The sequence below is a fragment of the Magnolia sinica genome, chromosome 18 (assembly GCF_029962835.1).
Source record: "Magnolia sinica isolate HGM2019 chromosome 18, MsV1, whole genome shotgun sequence".
Classification (NCBI taxonomy): Eukaryota; Viridiplantae; Streptophyta; class Magnoliopsida; order Magnoliales; family Magnoliaceae; genus Magnolia; species Magnolia sinica.
In genome coordinates, this window is record NC_080590.1 from 27,329,751 (window position 1) to 27,349,256 (window position 19,506).

Sequence of the window (19,506 nt, forward strand, 5' to 3'; positions counted from 1 at the left end):
CGAATAAATAATCAAGGTGGGCCCTACGGTAAGGGCCGCACTATCTTGGGTATGGCCGGGGCCGCACCTAATTCGCTCCCGCAAAGCTCAACTTGTTAGCAGAAGGTGATTCGCGCGACGATCGATTGAAGAGGAAAGCCGCCCCACATGTGCCCACATGAAACACATGTGCGGGATCTAGAGACTCATGGCCCCACGTTGACCATGCCCTGTCTCAAATAGCAGGCTGGACGGCCCATCAAGCTGCTTGAACATGTCCCAAAAAACAAGTATTGCCGGCGAGAAGATGACGCAACATTCACAAAGCGGGGCCCACCTAACCGGTAGCTCCCACACACGTATGTTTAGCTGTAACGTGCACCGCGCACTGTCACTTCAATCTCTCCACGCGCGAATCGCTCTACGATTTTCTCTCTCAAAACATAAACACGCGTAACACGCCGCAGGCCCAGATTTCTCTTTGCCAGCAAAACGCGATGTCTCCTCCTGCGAAGAAAAAACCCCTCCTTTTCTCTCTCGCCTGCGGCTGCCGCGATTCCAAGAGCGTCTCCGTTACGATCCCCGACACCCCCCCTAAACCCCGAAACCCCAAACCCGTTACGCACTTCCCCAGCCTCTCATCGGTCGACACGCCAACAAGCTCTTCCTGGGAAGCCAAAGACGATGACTGCTCCTTCTCTGGCGAGAGCTCCTCCAGTTTCTCCGGCCTCCTCCGTCAGCTCAACGAGCTCGAGCAGAACGTCCTGGCGTGGGGGTGTCAGATTCCGGCGGGTCCCCGACACGCGCGGAGCCGGAGCGAGGGCGGTAAGGTGGGAGAGAGCGTGGCCGTAGTGAAAGACTCGGCCGATCCGTTTGCCGATTTCAGGCGATCAATGCTGCAAATGATCGTGCAGAAAGAGATCGTTGGAGCCGAGGATTTGAAGGAATTACTACGGAGGTTCCTTGCGTTGAATTCGCGGGAGCACCATGACGTCATAATCAGGGCGTTTACGGAGATCTGGAATGATGTGTTCAAAGGTTACCAGAATACCCCTGACTTTTTGGTGAATGCACAAGCGTGAAGGAAGGGGGTCTTCGTATGTGAGATAGAAAATACCAAGGATATTCGCGCGAGTAGAGGCTGAAGAGACGATTCGCGCCGGGCTGTGGTACACGTGTGGAGATTCCTACGATCCTCAGGTGGGCCCCGCCGGGAACATGATCTGGCCCAAATTCTAGCCGGTTACTCATCAGGTGCGGCTGGAATTGTACGTTGAATGTATAACATTGGTCATCGTTTTTTTTTTTTTTTTAACGGCTAGATTTTCTTATACGCGTGTGGCCGACCTGAATGGAGTGACCAGCGTAGACGTGTTCGTGACGATCCTACTTTCTGAATACGCACGTACACCAGTTTACCACGTGTGCTGCATAATATCTTTTCCAACCTCTCCTCGCGCGAAGAAGTTGGCACTTCTAATAAATGGGAATTGAATTTCCACCTTCCGTGTCGGAGAGGGGTAGTTTGGTCTCTCGAAGGCTGCTAGTAACTTCCTCTGGTATGACCACAATACCCTTCTATTTGTAACTATTAATTTCAGGGGTCCAGGTATCATTTCGCCTTTGTAATTTACTTGTGTTGTATTGCTATTTTTCTGCTTCTTCTTCTCACTTTTTTTTTTTTGGTTTGGAATGATAATTAAACCCCCATTTTTTAATACATACACCTTTTCTGTGAGTGATCTAAGGGTATTGTAGTGATTTGAAAATGTTTTTTTCTTTAAATCCAAAACTTTTGTGACCTCAAAAAGGGTTTCAATGGTAGACGTTCAATCCCCACTATACTTTACAGTGTGGTCCACTTGATCTTTGGATCTATCTTATTTTTCGTCTCGAGTGTTACAACGAGCTCGCCAAATGGATAGACGGTTTGGATATAACACATAGCTCATGGTGGGACCCACAGAACTTGGTAACGTCAACACACCAGCAAGATCGATGGTGTGTGGTACACCAGCCAATCCGCTTCCGTTGGTTTGGGGGAGAAAATGGTTAACATCCATTGAGTGAGTGAGTGAGTGGTTATGATTTTTTCGCCAACATACCATGCGTGACTGAGTGGTTAGGATCACCCACGTGATTAGATTTTTTGGCCATGGCTCTTGCGGGGCCGGACCTACCCGGCAAAGAGGTGTGGATATTGTACAAGTTTGCCACGTGTGATCTCAGGAAGTGCGATGAGCTTTCCGTAATTAGGATTGCATGATAACGTTACCATTAGGTAACATTGGTTGGGCACCGCCAGGTGCTGCTGTCGTATATGCGTTCGTCCTACTCGGCCTTCCAACTTTCTAGCATGCATTGCGTGAACCATCTTACAGTGAGACGTGGCTCAATTAAATCCAGATCCTCGGTGGCGCTCAATTAAATCCACATCCTTGGTGGCCCAACGTTGCGTCATTTGATTGAGCCACGTACGTGTCAGAAATGGTCAGGTGGAACACGTAAATGAACTTTGCATGTTGAGACAACGGTTGGGCACCATCGGCTGGCCTGAGCTCAGGCAAGTCTGGATTCAACGTGATGTATGGGTTTTATTTGAAAGGGCAGACTAAAAAATGAGGTAGATTCAAGGCTCAAATGTATTATATTTAAGAAGGTAGCAATTCTACCATTGGGGCCTTTTAGTACTTAAATTGATGTGTATTTGTCATCCAACTTTTGTATGGAACACGAATATCAATCTAATCCAATACTTATATGGCCCTCGAGAAAATTTTAACCACATTTAATCCTCATTTTATGGTCCACTTGAGTTTGGATTTGCCTTTTATTTGTTTTTTTTTCTTTTGGGTTAGCTTGTTAGTACACACCCATGCCAGTACACACACTACCTGAGTTTGGATTTGCCTTTTTTATATATATATATATATAGCTTTTTTTTTTCCTTTTGGAGTTAGCTTGTCAGTACACACACTCCATGTTAGCCACCCCCGCTAGGGATCGATACCAAGACTTCAAGTGTTGAAACGCAGTTATCTTCACTCTGTCAGCCAGTTGAGCTATGGATCTGGGTTTTTTTTTTTTTTTTTTCATATATAGCTTACGGTCTTAAATAATAAGGCAAAACAGATTGATGATGTGGATGAAACCCACACATTATTGTGGTCATCAAAGCCCTAACCTATGCTAGATTTGGTGGATCCAAAGTGGGTGGGACCCATCATGATGCACGTGACTGCATCCATGTTGTCTATCTATATTAAAAGCTCATTTTAGGGCATGATCTCTAAAAAATTAAGTAGATCCAAATTTCATATGGACCATAGTATAGGAAACAATAATGATTGTATCCTCATCATTAAAACTTTATGGATTCCACCAAATATTTATTTTCCATTCAAAAGGTCACAAGGTATATGAAGAGGCCGCACTAATATTGTCTTAATCCAAAGATTTTGTGCTCACAAGAAGCTTTTAATGATCTATTAATTACCATTGTTTCTCGTACTATGGTTCATTTGAAATGTAGATTTATTCCATTTTTGGAATCATGTCCTAAAATGAGCTTTCAATACAATTGAATGGCATGGATGTAGTCACGTACATCACAATAGGCCCCACAAGATCTAGAGATGGAAGAAGATGCACCCCTCCTCAGTGGCATGGCCGTCCTAGCCATTTAAGAGAACTTTGGATCTTAAGTTGCTTAAGATAAGCTACTTATTCTACAAGTAGCCCATCTTAGTTTCTACTTACTGGGATGATAAATTATATTCCGGAAATAATATAGGTTTCAGCTTCTCCTCTCCTTCATCTCTCCTCATGTGGCTCTTCAACAATGGACTAAAAATAAAAACACTAATAAAAATAACTAAAGTAATTAAATACTTTTAAGTAAAAAAATTTATTATAACTGATAATAAACCAAACTTACTTATCTAAAATAAGTCACTTATCTAACGTGGTAAGTATGAAAAGGAACTTACTTGGTGATTTCCAAACCAGCCCTTGGTGAGCTGTCACCACAGACGTCCATGGTAGTTGGGTGACCACGTAATCAGTGCCCTGTTGTGCGAGAGCCACGTGGTAAACAGAGGATAGTCCAAACCGTCCATCAGGTGGAACTCTCTCGGATGTCGTACGTTTCAGAAATGACAGTGACCTGGCGATCAACTACTACCTTTTTCATCTTTATCAGTCCTTTTTCGGACCTCTTATAGGGCTATCTGGATCTTCTGATCTATGTCATATTTTGGATCAGATCTATCTATGGTGGCTTAATCTTATGTACTGCCCATCTCACCCCATCACACACACTCATGCCTATAGTGACTGTAGGCGCTTTTAATAACTGTGCCAGTGTGATGATCCTGACCGTTCATCCCGTGTCCCTACTTTAAATAGGAAATGACTTCAAATTATCCTGACCATCTAGTCAATCCAATAGCATTTATGCCAGCCAAATGGGCCTGCCTGTCTTTTTCTTGTTTCCTTTTCCGGGCCATCAATAGGACAACCAGGACCGTTGGATCAGTGTGAATTTAATACCGTTGTCCACCCACGATGGGGGGACCACCGGACAGATCAACTGCACGTTTGGGAATGAAATATTTTATTACTAATAAAAACAATCGCGTGGTAAAAATTAGTAAATTAAGATTAATTAATTTGAATTATCAAAATAACGGAACCTAATATAAGTAAACAGTTTTAAAAAGCTAAAGAAAAAAGTATATATATATTTTTTAAAGTTCTTTTTAATAAGAAATGCTCAGTGCTCTCAGAGGGCACTATACTTATAGTGCTCCTAGTTGCATTGGAATGCGTGGACAGTACACTCCATTGATCTAGACTGTTAATTAGGTCCAACGCACATTTATTAGACTACCATGTAAAACTAATACTGATTTGTTAAATATTAACCATTTTATTAATGGTCTTTAGTATGGACGGTGAGGATGGTTTACTTAAAAAAGGTCCAATGACAAATTTGATCCATCAATTTTTTTGTGGGCCATCATGGATTGCATATGACTATAAAGAATAATTTTTATCGGGTAACCATAACTATGCCATCCATGGCATGGAAAAAGGACGGGTGTAATAAAAAAAGGCCAAATTAAGGATCTATTGGACCATCTGATCAGTGGAAATTTTGCATCACAGCCATGAAATGTCTTCTTGACTTAATGAACAGTTCAGATTTGTCTTTCGGACCGTCGAAGTGAACGGAACTAGGAGCAATATAATTTACAGTGCTGGGGAGCATTGGACCATTTTATTATCCTCTCGGGGGCAGGACCAGAATGTCAGATATGGACGGGAGCGGATCTGGTATTACACGGGTAACACGTTAGTCGGTGTTTCCCTAACTGTGGGACCCACCCTGTATATCCACGCCGTCCATAAGTTTTTACAGCTCATTTTATGGTAGGATCCCAAAAATTGAAGACATCCAAATATCAAGTGGACCACACAGTAGGGATTGAATGCTCACCATTAAAAACTTCTCGGGGGCCACGAAAGCTTTGAATCAAGCTGATATTTGTGTTTTCCCTTCATCCAGCTCTGTGTGACCTTACCAACAGGTTGGATGGAAAATAAAGGTTTTGGTAGACCGTAGCAAGTTTTTAATGGTGGGCGTTTAATGACCACTTTTTCTTGTGGTGTGGTCCACTTGGGATTTCGATCTCATTCATTTTCGGTACAGATCCCTAAAATGATCTGGAAAAACTGATGGACGGCATGGATACCCAACACATATATCAAGGTGGGGCCCACCGTTAGGGGAACGCCCACTGCCTTGTTACCCGGGTACCTTCCAATCCGCTCCGGATAAGGAGTGGGTAGAGGATGAGATAAGCACACTCAGCCAGCAAAAGGCCCACCAAACATATGGTTAGGATTTTCGATTGAGGAGATAATTTCAAGGCATGAACCTTCTGAATCTCCACCCAAAGGACCAGGGCCCGTTTGGATGACAACCCAAAAAGTTCGATTAGAAAAAGTTAGATTCTCCTTGGAGTGGGCCCCACCCAGTTGCAGCCCTAAATTATTAAAGCTGGTGGACCAGAACATGGACTCAGTTGAGCTGGTGATTCCCCCGTGAATGTCCTTGGCCCTTTTAAACTCCATGCAGATGAGTACCATTTTTCTTACCTAGACAATGATGGTGGCCCGCTATGCAAGGACCATTTGGAAAATTCTACAAATATGGAAGATCAGAGCTATCCAATCTTGGTCCTTCTCTGTTGAATGTGGACCGTTGCTTAGCTTTCAATGTGCAAGTAGTCACCATCAAAGGGTCAGGGTTGTCTTCGCACCGAGATCCCTGCAACATGTTTGCACGCGTATGGGTAAAACTGCTGAGGTCCATGGAGTCCACCATACTGTGTGTGGGAAATCCACTCCGCCCATCAGGTGTATCCATCAATTTTAATACATTAAACGAAAAATCATCTTGATCTGCAACTTAGACAGGCCACACAACAGGGAACAATAGGGAAGTAAAGCTAACATAAGTTTTTGTGGGGCCCAAAATACTGTTTCTATACCATCGAATCCGTTCATCAGGTGAATCTCACTAGAATGAATTCTCACTCCAAAAATCAGGATAATCCAATAGTTAAGCGGGCCACAGCGGATGAAATAAAAAAGTTTTAAGCGTAATTTTACATTGTTTCCTGTGGTATGGATGAGGCTGATTTTTGGCTTCTAAGGTGAATATTAGAATACGAAACTGATGGACGGAGTAGATTTCACCCACGCTGCACAGCGACCACACAGAGCACGGATGCTGTAGCAACTAAGTGCAGCAGGTGTTGGAGAGGGTTCGGGTCCGGGTACGGGTCCCATCTCTTCATGCTTTTGAGGTGTCACATGTCATACTTACGTGGATGGCCCGAACGTTGAACTGTTCCAATAACCTGTGGAGTAGGTGAATAAGATTCATTGGCTCCCGTTACTTTGTCCTGATATATGTTAATGATTGTCCAATGGCCAGTATTTGTCGGCTGGTGGGCCATGCCTGGCTGCCGTTGGATGTAGCCCAACATACGACCGAATTGTACGACCCTGGTGGGTGGAGACACTCCAATATTTATGTCACGGACTTTCATAGCGGTTCATGCGACCTTCCCATTTTAGGGTCGAGAACTGATCACAAACAGACATTTGTACCACAACCTGTGGTACAGTGCCCTCTTTCACGCCAACACTTCACCTGTTTTGGAAATCAGTACCCCCAGAAAAAGATAGATTTCAGTGGGCTTATTTGATTTTCCAATTAGGTGGTAAATGTAGTGTGGATGGGTAGTGAGTATTTCCTTACGTGTTTACCCGCACTCTTCCCTGTATTTGGTTATATTTGATTTGACCGTTAGCTTTTTGAAGGTAGAAATCGAAAAAGTTGCAAAATAATTATGGTCCCACCATATAATGCATGTTGCTTATCCACACCCTTCATTCATTATGTCAGCTGAATTCATAGCAGGAGCCATAAAGCGAGGTATATCCAAAGCTTTAGTGGACCATGACACATGAAAAAGTGAATCAAACACTTATTCTTTAAAGCTTTAGTGGTAAAATAGATGGACGGAGAAGATATGTCATATACCTCACCGTGCGGTCAAAAATTTTAACTGGTACTCTTGAACCAGTTGCCATGGCAGTTCTCGAAATTTTCGAAACGGGTGAAAGTGTCGTGATTACCCATTTAATGGGCATTTACATCCGCATTGAAAAATCAACCAGGCCCTGAAGCTTTTCCCAGGGAGTGGCCTACCTGGCTTCTGAATGGTCATGATTTCAGGACTTTAAAATAACTATCAAGCAGGGGAGGCGGATTAGGTAGTTGAGCCCTCAGCCCCTCAGCCGTTGGTTTAGTGACGTGGTGAGATTTGATTGGTGGGTCATTGGCCGTCAGAGATGACCGGGGCATCTCCGACGGAAACGGATTGGCTACTCCCCCGCCACCAGCCAATGACTGGTGGCCGGTGCTCTGTGGGCCCTACCATGATATATGTGTTTCATCCATGCTGTCCATCAATTTTTATAAATCATTTTATGGTATGAGACTAAAAAGTAGGTGTATCCCAATCTCAAGTCGGCCACATTACAGGAAACAGTTTTGAATGAAGGTCGACCGTTGAAAACTTTTTGGGACTATAAAAGTTTTGGATCAAGCTGATATTTGTTTTTTTTTTTTTTTTTCCTTCATATGACCTAATCAACAGATTGGATGTCAAATAAACAGTACAGTGAGCCTTAGGAGGATTTTAATGGTGGATATCTAATCACTATTGTTTTCCTTTGGTGTGGTCCACCTGAGATTTATATCCCTCTCATTTTTGAGATCAAGCCTAAAATGATCTGTAAGAATGGATGAACAGAATAGATGAAACATATACATCATCGCGGGGGCCATACAGCACCGACCATCAGCCACCAGGCTGGTGGTGGCAGGGGTAGTAGGCAATCCGTTCTCCTATCTATGGCCTCCAAATGGACGTTAAAGAATATTGGTAATGGTGAGCTTTAAAAAGAAGAAGAAGAAGGTAAAAAAAAAAAAGCTTCAGCAATTGCACAGGTGAGGTCATCCAGTCCATGTGAGTTGCAGACAATGGTCCAAAAATGGTGGGACCCTCCCAATGAATGGCATGGATCACAGACAAATGTGCCATGCACCCAATCTGAGTGCAGCTCAGCAAATACAAATATTGGTACATTACAGACAAGATTGAGTTCCTCTTTAAACATAGGTTCTACTCCTAATCTCATGTCCTTGTTTAAAAGAAAATAGAATCTCCATCTTCCGTTGTCCCAGTTGGTTGGCCCATCAGTTAGTGCAGTGGGTCCCACCACACGATGCATGAATTCCAGAAAGCATAGGTGGGCCCCACAATTTATTCCGGTAGGAGGAACCAAGCATGAAATAATTAGGTGGTCCAAAAGACATAGTTATCGAATTTTAACCTAATGTCATTAGAAATTGATATTTTGTATAGCCTAACAAAACTATCATTATCTTTAATAAAAATATTCCACCTGCTCCAACCTAATTTAGGTACTTCATCATTATAGTTTTGAGGTTGCTTCATGTCACCCTCTTGATTCCTTATATCTTTTAATATTACATATTTCAAAGACCATGCACCTAAAATAATAGAAAATCCAGGTACACCAGCTGCTTGAGGCCCACCACATAGCATACTTAGAACCACTCATCTCTAATTACCTGCATCGATCACCACAAATCACATGGGATTTCAATGGGTGCCCAAATTTAGGTATACCGAGCTATCCGACCCCATTTAACTGGATCTGGCTCCAGATTCGCGATCCAATTGTTCGAGTCAACCAAATGCGACTCTTTTAAAATCAGGATGGAGCTAGGAAGTATTCTCAAAACTTGAGAGTGCTTTGGAGAAGCTCAGGGCTAACGGGGAGTTATTTAATACCCTGGCAAAGTATGATGCTTGATACACATGAATTTAGAACTTTTACATGAGAGGAATACCGCCTTAGTTCTAAATGTCTATTTTGGAAACCCCACCATGAATGGGTCGTCATCGAACAATCACAATGTCTAAGCTTTTCTACCTATGATTAGTCAATTGATGTTTGGAGAGACTGACAAATATTTTTCACCTAAAAATGTCCGCTAATTGGCTATTTAAATAATCAAATCAAATTAATATTTTGGTTTATGGTCCTTTAAATCATGGATAACAATTTGAATGGTTCAATATGATTTACATGTAAATTATCCTCCACCAAAACACCTTCAAATGACCTGAATGCCCTTATATTTAGCTTAGAATCCTTTCTATATTCTTAAATAATGCATTGCTTTAGCAATCTTCTTGCCTTTAGCTTGTCTTACATTTTGCATAAGATATATTATTATTTAAAATCCATACAAAGGCATCTTTGTGCGATGGACCCAAATCTAAATTTGGACCAGACTCCAGTTTGAACCCGACAGGGGTGGCTACAGACATGTTCCATATCTAAAGTTCATTCCAAAAATCCCAATTCATGCTCAAAACAAGACCCAAGGGCCTAATCTTATTGAACCTTGATGCAGGGATGGGTGTGATGAGGTCGAGCATCGTCTTCCTTAGGGGACAATTACTCTGAATCCATGGAGCTTCTCTGGACTACTCACAGAGATTACTCGAATCCACGAGGAGAGACAAAAAAATAAAAATAAAAAATTCTAATAAAATCAAAAATAAATTGATTGATGATAAAAATGAATTTCCAATCCTTTAAATGGGGATACCAAACGAGGAGAGATAAAAAAATAGAAATAAATTCTAATAAAATTGAAAATAAAATGATTGATGAAAAAATTGAATTTACAGTTCTTTAAATAGGGATACCAAATCTAGGAATAAGTTTCATAATCAAACTTAAACTCCTTAACATCGTGACTTACTATAAATAGTATAGACAATCATGATTTCCACTAGACATCATGGTTTTTGGCCAAAAATAGTAAGTGTCCATTTGGCTTAGCCACCTTATTCCCCTAATTTTTCTAAAACATTTTTATATTGGGCACGACTCCTAAAATTTAATGGATCAAAAGTTATGATCGAACAAAAACTTATTATAAATATTAAAAATGGAAATAAAATGAATTTTATTTGGCCTGGGAAACCTGGTATAACAGATTGGTTGGCTAAAGTAGCTTCTCCTACCCCAAAATCATATATGGTACGTCGAATAACTTATTCCAATTTACGAGATATGCTTGTTTTAAGGTTCTGACGGTCCAGTCTTGACCATGAAATTATCCACAACCCGCTCTACATCAGACCTTGACAAAAAAATATCCAATACATGAACCCTGTACACCCAAACCCAATTCCCCGTGTTGGTGAGAATACAGGTGGACCAACATCCAACATGGGCTCGTTAACACCCCCCTATAAAACGGCTGTAAATATGTGATCCTATAAATGCAACATCCTTATATGGTTCAGGTGCAGGTGGAAGCATTTGGGAAATATTTTTGGCTTAATGCTGGCAGAAATTCTGCGTATGCATCTTCCACAGAACAACTGCATATGAGAATTGATTCTTAACACATTTTAAAATGGACTTTTAAAAATTAAAATTTGAAAAGCTTATGAATTACGTGTATTGTTTTTTAAGTGATGCTAGATAATGTGACCATCAACTCTGATTACTACCCAGTGCATTGAAATCATGCTCTAAATGCATGTTTCATTAGTGCAATTCCGTATAACGAGGTGAGACAATCTATCAAACAGGTCTTAGATAGTAGTTGGATGGCTGTTTTATTGTCCAACTAGTGCCTAATTGTCAATGTGCCAAGTGCGTACAACATCGAATACAACCCCAAAGTGAAGATTGCGTAGAACGAAAATTAGGACAATCAATTCATCAGGTGGGCCTGATTAGTGGATTTGCTTGATATATGCAATCGGTGCATTTTGTGTGGGGCTAACTTGTTGGATAGTTTGAATGTCACGAGCAACTAACATAGAGAGTTTTAGGTGCTAGTTGGATGTGTGAGACCTTGTTATTGATGTTTTAAATTTGCCATTAATACAGTATGTTGATGCCTTCGACAGATGTTTGATCCCATCTAGAAAATTTAAAAAATTCTTGTTGTATGCTGGACTGCTTTAGAAGTCTACTCGATGGCATCCAAGGAGTTAGATGTGATATACAGGTCTTTGAATGATGTCGATGTCATCGAAGGTTTCATTGAAGATGTGCACATAATTGCATAAGTGTGCAAGTTGTTTCCTATTCCGATTGTGATATTATATATATCAAGTGTAATTGGGATTAAGAGTAGATTAACGTATATTAGGGCTTTCTAAATCATTCCTAAGGGGTTCAAGGGCATAACTAGGGTTTAAAGAAGATTCGATGCCTGTTCGAATCGATAAGAACACTATCTCTTGTAATGCTTTCATCGTGTATCATTCATCACTTTTTGCCATGGTTTTTTTTTTTCCTGAAAGGATTTTCCACGTAAAAATCAGATTGATCTTGTTTTAGTTTGTTTGTGTGATTGCTTGTACTTTGCTTGATTATACTTTATCTGCTTCTGCTGTTCCAACAAGTGGTATCAAAGATAACATTGGGAAGTAGATCAAATCTGAAAGCAAGGTATCGATGGCATTTAACATGAAGTACGATGTAGGAAAATATTCCGATAAAATAAATTTGAATTATGAAAAATTAAGATGAACGGCATCCTAATTCAACAAGGATCGTATGAAAGCTCTCCTACGATGCCATCGAAGACCCTTCAAGGTCTGTTCGATGGGATCGAGTACTACTCGAAAACTGTTGTTTTGGACGAATGCTTTCACAACAGCTTCCTACCTCTTCTAACCTTACTTATCATATTCCAATTAGGTTTCTAAGACTAAGAGATGATCAACAGGATTTACTTATTAAGCTAAGATCATCTAGAGGTTCAAGGGTTGTTTTGGGCCAATGGTTAAGGTCACCAAGGTACCTTATTTACATGTTCTTTGCTCATTGATGCTCTTGTACTCTTATATCTTCGGTCTTCAGCTTCCAAAGGCCCAACCCCAAGAGACTATATGACACAATGACTCATGTGATTGACAAATAAGATGAACAAATCAGTGCACTAACAGATACATGTCTAACCCAGACAAGTAGCACTGAGAGGTAGTGAAATGACTATTTTGATATATTCGAGATACATAAGACTACTGTTCGAGTTGTTGGTATTGCTACAAGTTTCGCAGGCTAGAGATAAAAATATAATATCGTTATCGCCAATAATATCGCCGATAACCGAAAATGCGGGGACAACATGTGAAAACGATATAATTTTTTAATGAAACTTCAAGAGATGCCTAAATACACATATTTATATGTTTAGAAATCAAAAAATTGTAAAAAGAATGCATGCATAATAAATTTCTATTTAATTAGGGCCTAAAAGTATGTGCTGTCATAAGAAATCAGTCCAATAATAGTACAACATTCACTTAAATCTTATTAAACTAATTAACAAGCATAATGCATTCATACATTTTACAACCATGCATAAATAAGCATATATTTTATTTTTTAAAAAAAAAGACATGCACGATGATCCAACCATCCATCCCATCTATCCATCTAACCATCCATCCATCCCATCAAATCATCCAATAATCCAAACATTTATCCATCCATCCCTATCCATCAAACTATCAATCCATCCATCCCATCTATCCAATAATCCAACCATCCAACCCATCAAATCATCTAAACATCCATATATCCATCCCATCTATCCGTCCAACCATCTAACGATCCCATCCAATCATCCAAACATCCATCCATCCATCCATCTCATCTCATCACATCAAATCATCCAATCATCCATCCCATCCAACCATCCATCTCATCTATCCAATCATCCAAACATCCATCTCATCTATCTATCCAAACATCCATCCAACCAACCCATCCATCCCATCCAAACATCCATCCATCTATCCATCCAAACATCCCATCCCATCCATGCATCCAACCATCTAACCATCGGGATTGGATGAGGCGCGACCTCGGCCTCACCTAAGAGGGTGGCCCCCTCCTTCATTTATGTATTCTATATCAATCTATTTTACAAGATCCTTTTAGGGCATGAACCTAAAAATGAAGTGGATCCAATTCTCAAGTGGACCTTATCATAGGAACACAATGGTGATTGACCATAAATGGGCCACAAAAGTTTTGGATCAAGCTGATATTTCCTTTTTCACTTCATCCATGTTTATGTGACCTTAGCAATAGGTTGGATGACAAATAAACATTATGGAAAGATTAAGGTGGGCCCTAGGAAGTTTTTAATGGTATGACATTCGATCACCGTTGTGGTCTAGTCCATAAGATTTGGATCTTCATTTTTGGGCTCATGTCATAAAATGTTTTGGCAAAAGGATGGACAACGTGGATATAGAATACATAGATCATGGTGGGCCCCATATTAATGGCCTCACCATCTTGGGTGAGGCCTAGACTCGAGCACACCTAATTAGTTGCCCTAACTATCCCATTCTACTTTATTTTTTAGTTTTTTTAATTTCATTTTTTTGTTCGTAAAGTGGTTGTGATCCACTTTTATTACATAATGTGAAACTCACACTCTAAAAGTAATTTAAAAGTTATTTAAACTATTAGTTTTATTTCCATTTAAAACAGTAGTGACCCATGCTTTTAAATGGTGAAAAGATTACATTTTAGAAAAACTTAAAAAAGTACCTTGGTTCAAAACCCTAAAAGTCGATGTGCGTTCCCTCCGCAGTAGCCACCGCAATACAGGTATATCTGTTCGATTCTCCTTCCATAGGTATGGTTCTATTTGATTACCTCTATCTAATCTAATAACTCCCGCTTTTCTTTTTTTATTTTTTATTTTTTTGAATTTAAGGCTACATACAAAGACATAATCGTTGGATTGTCGATATTTTTGTTGTCATCAACGTTATCAACGATATATCGCCAATATTTGAAAGAGAAACGATTTTTTAAGTTTTCGTTATCACAAGTCCAACAATATCGAAATTATTGGCAATAATATTGATTTTTCACCGACAATACGAACATTGCGAATGACTACGTTTTACCATTTGAAAAATTAGGAGATACGTTAGTAAGTTACGTGGATTCAGATTATGAGGGCAGTATGGATAATAAAATGTTGAGTTCCGGTTACTCGTTTGTGCTAGTGGGTAGAGTGATCGGTTGGATGTCGAAGTTTCAATATATGATGACTCTTTTCACAATTGAAACCGAGTGTATGACGGTGACAGAAGTGTTCAAAAAAGGTGTTTGGTTAAGAGGAATGATAAATGAGTTGGGCTTCAGCAGGAGACCATGCTGGTCAATTTTGATAGCGAAAGCACGATCATTTTGGTTGAAAACTTTGTTTATCACTCACGTACTAAACATATTGATGTGCGTCATCATTTTATTCAACAGGTACTTGAGGAAGAGGCGTGTGTCTAGAGAAGATCCACACGAGTGTAAATTTGAATGACATGCTTATTAAGGTGGTTCCCATAGAAAAGTTTAAGTTCTGTGTAACTTCTTTATGGACAAGAAACGATGATGAAGCTATAATGGAAGGCGAATTAGAGATGGTGATGGATAAGGAGCTATGAAGAATGAAGATTAAAGACGTAGTAGAGATTATTGTTGATGTCTCAAATCTATCAGTAATAAGGTCCGTTGATGCCATCAACAGATCACTCGATGTCATTGAGTAGATGTCGATGCCATCGACATATGCTCAATCCCATCGAGAAAATTGAAAAAATTCATGTTGCATGTTGGACTGCTTTAGAGGAGCTACTCGATGACATCGAATGAGTTAGATGCATTCAACAAGTCTTCGAGGGATGTTGATGCCATCGAAGGTCCCATTGAAGATGGGTACAGAATTGCATGAGTGCGCAAGTTGTTTCCTATTCCAGTTGTGATACTATATATATCAACTATAATCGAGATTAGGACTAGATCAAGGTGTATTAGGGCTTTCTAAATTGTTCCAAGAGTTCAAGGGCATAACTAGGGTTTGAATGTGATTCAAAGCTTGTTCGAATTGATAAGAACACTCTCTTATAATTTATACTTTCATAGTACATTATTCATCGCTTTGTGCCCTGATTTTTTATTTTTTTGAAAAGGTTTAGGGGTTAGGGGTTTTCCACGTAAAAATCATATTACTCTTGTTTGGGTTTGTTTATGCGATTTTGTGTACTTTACTTGATTATGCTCTATGTGCTTCTGTGGTTTTCACCAGACCTTAAGGCTTATTTAGCACCAGAAAAAGTTCTAAACAACTAGTTTAGGTGAGCCCCGTCAGGTCTTGTGTATTTGTGTTATTTATTTATTTATTTTTAATACACTCACACCACAGTGGGATTTCACCACAATGGGTACTCGAACCCATGACTTCGTGTTGAAATTCTTGTGAGCCAACCATTGAGGCATGAGTAAGGACTTGTGTCATGCTATCTTAGGCTATCGTAATAAGTAAGGATTGTTTAGCACATGTGCATACTGAAATGTAGCACATGATACGTGTGTGGTGCTTGAAACTTTATGATGGCATGTGTGTGACATGCAGAGTATTTGAACAGTACAATTGCACACGTATCACATATGAGGCACTTCATGATCATTAGTGGCATACATGCGCATGCATTGCATGTTCAATTTTATATATGTTGCACATATAGGGCACTTAATAGTGGGGGCATTTGTGATGCTTGAAGGCAAAGGTACATTGGCACATGTGGGATATATAAACACAAAAGAATAGTCAAGCCATATCATAAGGATAAAGTCTCTGCGACATTAAAAAAAAAAGTATATAAAAATAAAAAGCCCTAAGACAACTTGTCTTTATTAGTGTTTTTTTTTCTTCTTGGTAACAATGGAGTCTTGGCCCTATCCTACCAAAACAACCTCTTAAATTAAAAGAATTTAGCATTTTCTCTGCAGATCAGTCTAGAATATCTAACATATACGTCATATGCAGATACGTTCTTTAGTTAGCTGGGCCAAAGAGATAATGTGAGCTCATTTAGACTCTAAAGGCTCATTTGGGTACCACCAAATAAGTTACTTTTTAACTTATGTTAAGTAATTAAGTTACATTTTTTACTTAAGTTAATTTAGTAAGCATAATGTTAAAATTAACTAATGTGCCAAAAGCTACTTATTTTAATGGGCATTATTTTTAGCTTTTGAACTTATGACTTTTCAACTTCTCATAGAGTCCATGTCATGGGAGGCTCTCTTTCACAGTCTATGTCAAAAGAGGCCCCATGTGGTGGACTGTCCACATTGAAGGTGGATTGTCCACATTGAAGGTGGATCTCCCATGGTGGATGGTCCACATAAAAGGTTGTCCCCATATGATGGATGACCCCATATTAATGTGGGCCCACATATGGATGGTCCACATCAGAAGTCACCTATAATGATAAAAAGCCCACATCCAAAGAGGGTTGGTATGGTGGATGATCACTTCAAAGGTGGGGCCTACATGATGGACAGTCCACATCAAAGGTGGGCTCCACATGACAGGCAGTGGACATTGAAGTTGGGCCCCACATGATGGATGACCCGTATTGAAGTGGCCCCAAATGATGGACGGTCCACATTAAAGGTTAGCCCCTAATGATGAATGACTCACATTCAAGGCAAGCCCTGCATGATGGGCAACTCACATTGAAGGTGGGGCCCACATGATGGACAATTCACATCAAAAGTGGGCTCCACATGATGGGCAATTAATAATGGTGGGCCATACATGATGTACGGTCCATATCAAGGTAGGCCCCACACAATGGATAGTCCACATCAAAGGTCAGCCCTAATGATGAGTGGCTCGTATCTAAGGCGAGGCCATGCATGATGGGCGACCCACATCAAAGGTGGGGCCCATATGATGGGCCATCCACATTAAAGGTGGGCTCCACATGATGAGCAATGGATATTGAAGGCAGACCCTACATGATAGACAATAACATTGACGGTGGGCCCCACTTGATGGATAACTAACATCAACGGTGGGCCCTACATAGTGAATGGTGCACATTAATGGTTGGGCCATATTGATGAATGACCCACATCCAAGGTGGGCCCTGCGTGATAGACGACTCACATCAAAAGTAGGCCCACATAATGAATGGTCCACATCAAAGGCTGGCCCACATGATGGATGGTGGATATGAGGGGGACCAAATAAACTTCAAGGATAATTACTTATGATGTTGGAAACCAAATATGCTTTTTTACTTTTTGGTTAATTAGTATGTTGGTTAACAAACATACTTATTGACCGAATAAATAGAAACTAATATAAGGTACCCCCTCCCCCCCGCCCCCCCGTTTATGCTTATTTAGCTGATAAATATATATTTGATAAACAATATTTGCCCCCGATGCATTTCGTGCTGGTGCTAACCTATTGGATAATTCCAATGTCACAAGCAATAAACATGGGGGACATCTAGGTGCTAGTTGGATCATAGCATTGTTGGCAACCAAGTGGCTTGTGAGACCTTAGAACTCATTTAGCAATAACAAAAGTTTAGTCCCAAGCAACCAGTTTAGGTGAGCTTTGTCCGGCCTTGTCTATTTGTGTCATACAATCCTAGACTATTGTTCTCATGTTCTTCGTCACTTGTAATAAGCAAGGATTGTTTAGCACATATGCATATTGAAAACTTGCAAATGGTGCATACGTGGTACTTGAAACTATACAATATCATGTGTGGCACACGTAGGGTATTCGAAAATGTACGGTTGTACATATCGCACATGGGAGACACTTGATAACGTTTAATGGCATACATGGTGCATGTAGCCTTGCACATGTGGCACATGTAAGGGCAGTTGAAGGTGGGTGCATTTGTAATGCTTGAAGGCAGATAATGACATATTGACACATTGGCACAATAGAATAGTCCATCAATATCATAATAGAATAAATGTCTCAACTTTATTTTTATTATCATGTGTTTTTTTCCTCAGAATTGTGTACAAGAGTCTTCACTATGCTACCAAACAACCCCTTAAGACTAAGAAGATAATACATATTCTCTATGTTAGTCTAGGATATCTAACACGTATATCAGGTGTAGATGCATTCTTTAGTTAGCTGGGCCAAAGAGATCTTACCATGTTTAAAGCCCTACTTTTTTCTTCTTAGGTCTTGTTTGGATCAAGTTTCATAGGACAAAGTCTTCTTTATTTATTATATCCTCGTTTAAAAAAATTTAATTATGGATAAGATTGATGATTGTTTTTTAAATTTCTCTACCCTGCAGTTATGACTGTCATGTAAGAGAACTTAGTGTTTTTTTTTTTGTTCTCTTTGAATTCCAAGCACATAAACCTGCCGAGCAGAATCCACACCCAACAAAATCTAACCACTAGATGAGTTGATGAGTTGATGCGCCAACCCATTGTTATGGTCCGGATATTTCTGCCTCACTATGGTGAGGCTTTGAGCACACCAGATGTGCTAACTGATGGCATAGGACTCAGCTTTCAGGCCTGATTAGTTGCCGAAGTGGGCCTAAGCCTATCTCTACGACCACGTAACAGCCTACCGCAACATTTAAACATTTTGGGCGATTATGTGTTACGAGGCTAGGCCCATGTTAACAAATGGAAGTGGATTGCCCGGTGATGCTGCCACAAAAGCAGATTCGGTGTGACCCAACACCACCTATATCCCTAGTGACTGGACTCTGTAGGGCCCACCCTGATGTATGAGTTTTATTTACACTGTTCATTTGTTTTGCCAACTCATTTAGGGCATGAGCCTAAAGTTGAAGCATATCCAAAGCTCAAGTGGATCACACCACAAGAAACAGCGGGGATAGTGACCTCCACTGTTGAGACCTTCCTAGTGCTGAGAGTGATGTTTATTTGCCATCCAACCTGCTCATGAGATCACATGGACCTCGACGTAGGTAAAATATAAATATT

The 19,506-nt window shown here is 40.2% G+C and overlaps 1 protein-coding gene across 1 annotated transcript; it reads left to right on the plus strand.

The window, feature by feature from the left end:
* Positions 1-443: 443 nt before the first annotated feature.
* LOC131233443 (transcription repressor OFP8-like) lies at positions 444-1,699 on the plus strand. Its single transcript, XM_058230152.1, has one exon. The coding sequence runs from the start codon at positions 477-479 to the stop codon at positions 1,059-1,061; it is 585 nt and encodes a 194-aa protein (XP_058086135.1). The 5' UTR covers positions 444-476; the 3' UTR covers positions 1,062-1,699.
* Positions 1,700-19,506: the final 17,807 nt, after the last annotated feature.

Bases quoted from the DNA above. Each gene is read 5' to 3' on its own strand.
- LOC131233443 (XM_058230152.1), top strand. From the start codon at position 477: ATGTCTCCTCCTGCGAAGAAAAAACCCCTCCTTTTCTCTCTCGCCTGC.